Source organism: Sardina pilchardus, chromosome 13 (genome assembly GCF_963854185.1).
Source record: "Sardina pilchardus chromosome 13, fSarPil1.1, whole genome shotgun sequence".
Classification (NCBI taxonomy): Eukaryota; Metazoa; Chordata; class Actinopteri; order Clupeiformes; family Clupeidae; genus Sardina; species Sardina pilchardus.
Window position 1 is genome coordinate 17,072,268 of NC_085006.1, and position 10,000 is coordinate 17,082,267.

Genomic DNA, 10,000 nt, shown 5'->3' on the forward strand with positions numbered 1-10,000 from the left:
ATAAATAAATATGTTGTGTGCAAGTTTTGTAAAAAGTAATCCTAAAATAAACAGATGACTTAACATGTAATTTGACCCAAACCTGCATGCAAGCATATCAGTAAAGTTGTAATAATTTGGTTTTATGGTCGATTTTGTTCAGCTCATGCACGTAATTTTCTTGTGCTGCCATCAAGGGATTCAAATGAGGATTCAATTATGGAGCTGCACAGCACATAGTCTCCAGAGCAACTGTCCAGGAAGAGGCTATGCAGATACACATATACACACACACACACACACACACACACACACACACACACACACACACACACACTCACTCATCGCAAAATGCCTCTCCCACCAATGATCCATTCAACTATTTAGTATTAGGGCAATTTCACGGAAAATTGTCTTTTTGTCACATCCATAACACCAATGAAATGCCTCGGTATTTGATGATATGAATGGCAGTATTCAGTTTTTGTGCATTTTTCTCACATTCTTCAGCCAAAAGTAGCAAATGCTCAAACGTCATCATACCATTCCATCACATTTTATAGACATTATTGATATGACAAAAAGAAAAAAAAAATGGTATTGCCCATTATCAGAGATAAGGATGTCACAAAACCCCTTCTCATTCTCCGGAACTTTCCACAGAGGGAGGCTTTAGGGACACAGAGGAAATGCAGGCCCCAATATTCTCATAGCACATATGCATGGTTAAAGTGAAGTAAGACCAGTGACCCCAGCTTTCAATGTTGCTCAGTACTATCCAGTTCCCAATTTCAGGCAATCCTGCGAAACCAACATGATGTCCTCACAATACATTGCGTCAGATTGCACAGCGCACATATTGTGGTATCTTCAGTGAATTCATGTACAGTATCTAACCCTGGGAAGGCATTTGTGGTCGGCTAAGATTGTCAGTGGACAGAAGTGGTAGAGATGCATAAATTATTCAGCACTCCTCGGTGTGTGTGTGTGTGTGTGTGTGTGTGTGTGTGTGTGTGTGTGTGTGTGTGTGTGTGTGTGTGTGTGTGTGTGTGTGTGTGTGTGTGTATTTGTGTGTATGTGTGTGAGTGTGTCAGTGTGTGTATATTTCATGCCTAGCATGGAGAGCAGCTGTTTTGAACCATGCTGCGTCTTATACTGTCCTGGACTTTGAGGATATTTTTTCCCTCAGAATTATGAGCGCCTGTCTTCACAATGTCCAACTAATGGAACGTAATGAGGCTAAGGGGGCCTTTTGGGTTATCTAACCCCCTCCTCCACACCAACCCCCTGCATCGCCCCTGTGCTTCAAAAGGCGTTGGGAGGGGGGGGGGGGGGGGGGGGGGGGTCGGCTGGCTGGCTAGCTCCCCATGAAAGGTGTTGCTGGACTGCTTGTTTGCGCTGTGTTGTCATCGCTCTGTCTGCCCCCATGGATCAAATGCAAACAGTGCTGGAGCCCTCGTCTCCCACTCCCACTCCAGCTCTGCTCCAACAGCCTCCAGCCAAGACAGACGCGCAGAGACCAACAGAGATTTTGTTTTTGTATGTTTGGTTAGTCTAAGGCAATATGACATGAGTGGGAGTGGGGTTGAGAAAGGATATCACCGCGGCAGTAAATTCGGCCGTAGGTACGATCTAAATGTTACATTTGATCAGGTCCTGTGTTTTTAGGAGCATAATAATAATCCATTATTCATTAGTTCATTAGTTATTGTCTTTGTTCTAGTTAGTGGCAGTAATGTGGATCTTTGAAAAGGGTGGAAGAGGGAGGGTTATGAACGGACATACACGGTTGGTTTAGGGAGATCCAGTGTTTGGAGGCTGAGGCGTGTGAAGAATGGAGAAAAGGAGAATGTGTAGAGAGAATAAAGAATAAGAGAGAGAGAGAGAAACAGAGACAGTAAGATAGAACACAGGCTATCGCCAGCAGCGCTGATCTTCCTCTCTCTCTCTCTCTCTCTCTCTCTCTCTCTCTCTCTCTCTCTCTCTCTCTCTCTCTCTCCATCTTTCCCTCTCTCTTCTACCAACTCTCTCTCTGCTCCTCCCTTCCTCTTCTCCTCTCAGTGCTGCAGGGCTCTCCCCTCCTCTCTCCTCCTCTCCTCTCTCCATCTCTCCTCTCTGCTCCTCTCCTCTTCTCTCCTCTTCTCTTCTCTCCTCTCTTGTCTCTATGACAACAGTTTGAGCAAGGGCGGGCTGCTAAGGTGGCAGGCAGGAGGTGGTGTGTGTATGTGTGTGTATCAGTATATGTCTGTGCGTGTGTGTGTCTGTGTACTTGTTTCTGTGTGTGTGTGTGTGTGTGTGTGTGTAGCTGCGGGTGTCTGTGTGCCTGTGTATCTGGCGTGTATATATGTACACGTGTGTGTGTGTTTCTGTGTCTGTGTGTATGCGCGTGTGTGTGTGTGTGCGTGTGCGTGCTGTAGGAGCGGTGAGGAGGGGCGTCTGGTGGGAGAGATGCCACCGTGTGTCAGGGAAGAGAGTGTGTGCTGGAGTAATCCAGTTTTAATTGAGCCCCTGAGGCTTTGATGTAGCGGCGGAGGTCGAGGGGAAGAAGGGAAGAGGGGAGAGGTGGAGGCAGGGAGGGGTGGAGGGAGCGAGGGAAGAGAGGCAGAGGAAGAGGGAAAGGTATTCCAGGGAGAAATTAAAGGCGATCCCAGGCTCTCCTGTCACCTCTGTAGAAAGCCAGCTATTAGCATGGGGCCTGACCTCTGGCTCCGCGCGATGGCTCACTCTCAGCTGCTGAGCTCACACACACACACACACACACACACACACACACACACACACACACAGGCCTACACATACACTCACGCTGATAACGTACCTATATAGAGGAGATGGATTTCACCTACAGACACACACACACACACACACACACACACACACACACACACACACACATACACACACACACTCAGTCACTCACACAGACACACACACACACACACACACACACACATACAGGCCTACACATACACTCACGCTGATAACGTACCTATATAGAGGAGATGGATTTCACCTACAGACGCAGATACACACACACACACACACACACACACACACCCTACACACACACACACACCATGTTAAAGTCATTCCCTCCTAAGGCATAGTCCTCGACTCGACTGATTTTGATAAGTACAGACACACACTCACACAAGCTTATATGTACTATGTACTCAGGCACACAAATGCCTGAGTACATACACTATACAGCTATCGGCAGTCATTTGAAAAAGTTGTTGATTATGACTTGGAATAAGCATACTACATTGCTGTCATGGAGAAGGCTTGTGGGAGATGAAGAGAGAGAATAGGAGAAAAGAAAAGAGAAAGAGGAGAGGAGAAAAGAGAGAAGCTCTCTTTCGCATGTCCATTTTCTCCTCTCTTCTTTCTCTTCTCTTTTTTCCGAGGGGATTTCTCTCACCTTTCAGACAGCGTCTCTTGATCTTGCTGCAAGGCTGTGGGCTCTGTGTGTCTGTGTGTGTGTGTGTGTGTGTGTGTGTGTGTGTGTGTGTGTGTGTGTGTGTGTGTGTGTGTGTGCGCGTGCGCGTGCATGTGTGCATGTGTGTGTGGTTGCACGTGCATGTATGTGTGGGTGCATATGTGTGTGTGTGTGTGTGTGTGTGTGTAGGTGTGATGATGTGCATACATGCGTGTGCGGCCCCACATGTCTAGCTCTCTCTGTGGGGGTATTGATTAGCCGGTCCTGTCCGGTCCCCCTGATGGCGGCTGCGTGTCCACCCCCCTGCAGAGTGCCCCGGCCCAGCGGCCAGAGGAGATTACCGAGGTGTCAGAGCCGTGCCGCGGGGGAAGAAGAGGTGTGCACAACCGTTACCGTTAAAGTCGCCCCGTTAGCCCTGCAGCCAGGGCCGACCAACTGACAGACCGACTGACTGTGTGTGTGTGTGTGTGTGTGTGTGTGTGTGTGGTGGTGGTGATGGTGGGGGGGGTGTCAGAGATGGTACTGATGATGTGTCTGCAAGCTGCGAAGAGGCGCTGTCAAACATGAGCGCTGGCTAATGATACCACTCCGCTTCTATCTCTCAGCACCCTTCGCCCTGACAAGACCACCCTCTGTCCAGGAGCGCTTTAAATCTAACGTTCTCTCTCTCTCTCTCTCTGTCTGTCCGTCTCGTCCTCATCTCGGCGATGGTCTCTGCAGGTGCTGGAGGGGTTGTATGGCAAATGGATGTTCAGCGAGAATAGCGCTTTAAATCTAATGTTTTCTCTCTCTCTTGCTTTCTTTTTTTCTCTCCCCCTCCCTCTGTCTGTCCATCTCGTCCTCCTCCTCTCGGCGCTCGTCTCTGCAGGTGCTGGCCTACTCAGAGGGGCTGCACGGCAAATGGATGTTCAGCGAGATCCGCGCCGTCTTCTCCCGCCGCTACCTGCTCCAGAACACGGCCATGGAGGTCTTCATGGCCAACAGAAGTAAGAAACGAAACAGGAAAACGCGATTTATCCAGCCACACCAACCTAACAGACGACCATGCAGTGTTTTGGGACAACAAATGAAAAGTCACAGAACATTTATTTCTATTTTTCAGTTTAGTGGCAGATGTTTTTGTTAGTCAAACAAAACACGAGAGAGAAAAAGCGTAGCGTTGACTGATGTCGGTGCCAAGTCAGGTGTGTCGCACAGCCAAGCGCGGGCTGATTTATTGATGTTTATGTGTGATGTCATTTCCTTCCTCAGCATCGGTCATGTTCAACTTCCCCGACCAGGCCACCGTAAAGAAGGTTGTGTACAGTTTACCTCGTGTCGGCGTGGGAACCAGCTATGGCCTGCCACAAGCAAGGTACAGTTCCAAAAGAAAAATTAGCTAATGCCAACTGAACCCTTAGCTTATACAAAAAAAAACCCAACAGGAAAGTCAAATTAAGAATACATTAAGCAATGAACACATACATATTTTATATACTGTACATATTTTACATATTTGGTTGTTTTTTTGTCCATTTCCCAGTTTTAACTTGACTGTGTTTGTGGATCCCTTTGCCTGCAGCTCTCTGTCTTTTCTTACACCAGAGAGCTATTTTAAGTGTGCGCTTCCAGCGTTCTGTGTGTGTGTGTGTGTGTGTGTGTGTGTGTGTGTGTGTGTGTGTGTCAGACAGGCCAGCCTGCAGTCCTGGCAGTCTAATTCCCTGTGCTCTTGCCACTGGAGCGAGTGGGCATTGACCCTGTCTGAACTGACCTAATTCTGTTCTAGAGGACTCTATAACTGGCTGCCTTTTTTGTGTTGAGTACAGGCTGCAGAGAGGGACAAACAGAGTAGCAGAGTCTGGCAAAGGCTTAATGAGAGAAACACACGTCTTCAGAAGAAAAAAAAAAAACAAAAGGCCCAGGTGTGATTCTCCAAACAGATGTCATTAACAAGCCCCTTACCTTTCAGAGGGATCTAATGAGTGAGTCGTTAGCTCATAATGGGGAGTTTCCATTGGAGTGGGGAAGCTGAAGTGGCACTCTGGCTCTGAAGAGGAGGCCACATGTGAGCACTCTAGGGCAGGCGCTCACTCCAGACACTAGCGCTCTCCATTAGCCGTTAGCTTGGGCTGGGTCAACCCTCTTGGCTCTGAATAGAGTAGTGTGTGAGGTCTCCCTCTCTCCCTCTCTTTCTCTCGCTCTCTCGCGCACTGTGCTCTTTATTAACTGCATATGTGTTGAACCTAGTTCAGGACATCCCTGTCCACACACACACACACACACACACACACACACGCACACACTTACTCACACTGCTTTGGTCATCATTTAAAAAAAAAAGATTCCACCCTGTCCCCAGCTCTCCCTGCTCAGTCATAAGACTGGGAGCGATCTGAGCCGTGTTGTACTGTAAGTGGACTTGCATGTGCTAGAGTGTGCACTCCACTCCTGCCTTCTATTAGTTCTCGTGTGTCCTTGTGGAGGTCCTCTGTGTAGTGTAGTCACACCCTGGCGTTCGGGCCGCGGTGGCCCTGACCGCCCCGTCCACTCGCAGTGCTCCGAGCCAAGGGAAATAGATGACCTCTGGCCCAGAGCTGCTAACAAGGGCTTGTGGTTATTCGCTCTGTTTTATTGGTGTTTTTCCTCTTTTTCTCCCTCTTCCCTCTGTCTCTCTCCCTTCCCCTCCCTCTTTTTTTCTGTCTCCCACTCCCTTTCTCTCTCTCTCTACCACTTTCTCTCTCTTTCCCCTCTCTCTCCCTCACTCTCTCTCTGTCTCTCTCCCTCTCCTTCTTTCTCTTTCTCCCCCCTGTTTCTGTCTATCTCTCTCCACCCCCCCCCCCTCTCTCTCTCTCTCTCTCAGGCGGATCTCATTAGCCACTCCTCGGCAGCTCTTCAAGTCGTCCAATATGACGCAGCGTTGGCAGCGCAGGGAGATCTCCAACTTCGAGTACCTGATGTTCCTCAATACCATTGCTGGTCAGTAATCAGTCATTAGCCAAGAAGTGACTACTGTAGGTCTATCTGACTTTAGAGAAAAATGGGACTCCAATCAATAAAGTATCTATCTATCTATCTATCTATCTATCTATCTATCTATCTAATAATGATAATAATAGAATAATAATGATACTAATAAGAATTATGAATATAAATAGCCTATTGTTCTCAACCCACTAATATGTTTAAATTTGTATTTTTGTGCTACTGCCCTCTACGCATGCAAGTTTTTGAGCAGTGGCGATAACTCAGACATCAGCATCTCCAACCCGTTTTGTTCTCCTCGCAGGTTTTTCTACAGTAGTCCAAATCTGACCCCTTTCAAATAACCTGAGGCTCCTGCACTAGTGGAGGTTGTCAAGAACCATTCTCTCAAGAGCATTTTATTCCGCTCCTCCACAACTTTGCGATCGCTAGTTCAGACTAGTTCAAAAAAGCTCTCATCACTGCAGACTATTTGCTTTATTTATGCCGGGTTTTTTTTTCTTCTGTCACCATTCTTTTGAATTGTTTTTTTTTTGTTGGGGGGGGGGGGGGTCGGTTGAGCCAAAAAAAAAGAAAAAATAGTGCCGAATTTCTCATGCAGTCTTTGTGCATTTTTGATTCCGCCAGGCAGGTGTTCTAGACGCTGTTAAGTTCTGCTCCTTTGAACTGGGAGAAACTCCTCGCAACACGGCATTCAGATGTTCCCCGCCTAACACAAGGCGTGAGCCACACACTCTTCCCGATAATTAGTCTCTCCCTGTGTGTGTGTGAGTGTGTCTCCAGATGTGTGTGTGTGTGAGAGAGAGAGACTGTGTGTGTGTGTGTGTGTGTGTGTGTGTGTGTGTGTGTGTGTGTTCGCGCATTTGTGTGTGTGTGTGTGTGTGTGTGTGTGTGTGTGCTTGCAAGTGTGTGCGCATTTGTATGTTTGTGTGTGTGTGTGCGCATGTTAGTGTGTGTGTGTGTGTGTGTGTGTGTGTGTGAGAGAGAGAGAGAGAGAGAGAGTGTGCCTGCGTGTGTGTTAAGTTGTAAAGTCTCAGATCTGAACTGTGACTAGCGGTGCCGGGTGCGAGTTCCTCGCGCGACACTCCCGCTCACAGAGGTGTCATCGCTCGTCAGCCCAACGGAGGCACGCTCATGCATATTTATATTTAGCCCCCGTCGCCATGGCGAGAGAGAGACTTTCGATACATTATTGTCAGCTAATTGGATGCGAGGCGGTGCGTGGAACATAGCGGAAACTCGCCAGGAAAGAGAGAAAAAAAAAACGAGAACCTCAAGTAATGACCCCAGCTGACAAGGGTGTCAGTGCGGCAGACAGGCGCAGAGCAGAGGAGAGGAAGGAGGGAGAGAGAGAGAGAGAGAGAGAGAGATGGAGAGAGTGAGAAAGAGAAAGGATGGAAGAAAGAGTTTGTTAATGCTGGCCCGGTGCTCCCCTAATTAAACACTACTTCACTGTTATTAACATCCCTTCCCTGCTGCCCAGGCCCCATTCGCACTGCTGTCAGGTCCGTCCGCTACGCTGCCTCAACACCCCCACCCCCACTGCCCTTGTCCATACCCTCACACACACACACACACACACACACCCCACACACACACACACACACTCCTGTGTTTCTCAGCCCATGTAATTAAACTCCCAGTCTGCCTTAAGACCCCTCTGTTAATGCAGTGAGTGTAAAGGGGTTGCGGAGGGCCAGTCCTCGCGCCCGGCCGTGGTAATGCTGAGGGACGTCTGTGTGGTTGACCTGCGTCCGCACGTCCCCCCCCCCCCTCTGTCACCGGGACCCCGAATTAAAAAGTCAAGTGAAGTGGCCCTCAGTTTGAGATTACACCGCCAAGGAGCGGGAGGGAGGGAGGGAGGGAGGAGGGAGGGCCATCAACGTCAATCTCACTGTGAATGGACAGAGTTGGGAAGTGGACCGTGTCTGTGACTCCGGGCCCAAAGTCCCAGGACCTCTAACCACACTCACTCACACTGGGAGGAGGCCCAGGGGGGGCGTACCATCAACCATAACAGCTGACCCCAGAACAGTTTCACCCCCCCCGGCTGCTGCTCCAGATGAGTCCTACAGCTGGTCTTAGGTTAGCATATGGGCTAAAAGCTAAAACATGTGGCAGAAGCCTCCATTAAAATGGTGCTAACACTTTATGGATGGTAATACACTCCATAGAGGGAAAGATTATCCACACTTGTTTCAGCATGCACTGTGTATACAACTCAGGTGTGTATACAACTGTGTACATACAACTCTATAGATGTCCGACGGTTTGAAGTGTTTGCATTGCAGTGCTCACTGGCGTAATTACTCATCTCACCTGACCCATGTCACAGGAGTGTCTCACAAAAGGCACTAGGAAGGCCTTTACCAGACAACTCAAAACGATTCCGTCTGTAGTAATTATGCATTACTGTAGAACACACAACAGACACGGCGTGAAAACACACACTTCAGCAGACGAGTGTGTGTGTTTCCCCTGGTGTCAGCACTGTGCAGGCGTCTAATAGAGGCCTCTATTCATCCCCCTCTGTAACGGTGTACTGTAGACCCAACAGGACTCACAGAGCACTTCATTGCAGTGGCAGCTAAACGACTAAACACGCTGAGATTTCTGATGTACGGCACTGATACAGAGCATAACGACCCCTCCACCCCACACACACACACACACACACACACACACACACACACACACACACACACACACACACACACACACTCACACACACACTCACACACTCACACACTCACACACTCACACACACACACACACACACACACTCACACACAAAGCCCACTTCTCTGAAATTGCAATCACCATGACAGGTCCCAGAAGAGTCCGCACTCACGGCTCTCAAAAGCCGGCGCGTCAACTGTCACTCAGCGACGTGCCCCTTTTGTCGCGCTAAACGATAGCTCAGCTGTGGTCCTAGTATCGCTTTGAATCATCTCAGGCACTTCAAACCACAGATGTGTGTGCGAGCGGTTTGCTCTGTTACGTAAGCTCCAGGTGAAACAGGTATGGCAGGAGCGGGATAATGATAGCATGAGTCGAGGTTTAAGCAGCAAAACGGTGCAATTATCCCAATTACTCAAGTCATGTTCGCCTGCCACACCGATATCTATCGTTGGCTATGACGAATCAAGCGGAGCACTAGCTTTTTGGAGAACGAGTTGGAGAGGCGGACGCGCAGAAAGCTCGCTGAGATTCCGTAGCGGAGGTCCGGGAGAGAGCCGCCTCCGCTGTCGGAGCCTGGGCCCGTGCCTCAGGAAATACCAGCCATAGCTGCACCCTTGCCCGCGTCAGTGTGAGCCTTGCACCTCATTTGACAGATGGGCCAGTAAAGATGAAATAGGGAACCATTGTTGCTCTTGTATCTCTTTCTCCGAGCGTCTCGTGGTCACGGCCCCCTTGAGTGTCTGTGGCTGAGGCGGAGGAGGGGGAGGGAGGGACGGAGGGTTTTGTTTGAGTGACAGGCCCCTTGTGTGCTTACAGCTCAGTTCCGCGGCGCCTTTTTAAACACATAGTTTGTCTTGTCTGGAAAGAGATCTCTCTGCATGACTGACAAAACCAGCCCTGCTCCTGTTATTGCCGTGGCTTTTTTTTTTTTTTCACCTG

At 49.0% G+C, this 10,000-nt stretch overlaps 1 protein-coding gene across 1 annotated transcript in view; it reads left to right on the forward strand.

Annotated features, from left to right (window-relative positions):
* The window catches only part of LOC134099150 (neurobeachin-like), a 303,605-nt gene that overhangs the window by 246,324 nt on the left and 47,281 nt on the right, over positions 1 to 10,000 (forward strand). Inside the window, exons 42-44 of the mRNA XM_062551941.1 lie at positions 4,287 to 4,404; positions 4,670 to 4,772; positions 6,258 to 6,373. Coding sequence (XP_062407925.1) covers positions 4,287 to 4,404; positions 4,670 to 4,772; positions 6,258 to 6,373 — 337 coding nt within the window. The remainder of the gene's footprint in view (positions 1 to 4,286; positions 4,405 to 4,669; positions 4,773 to 6,257; positions 6,374 to 10,000) is intronic.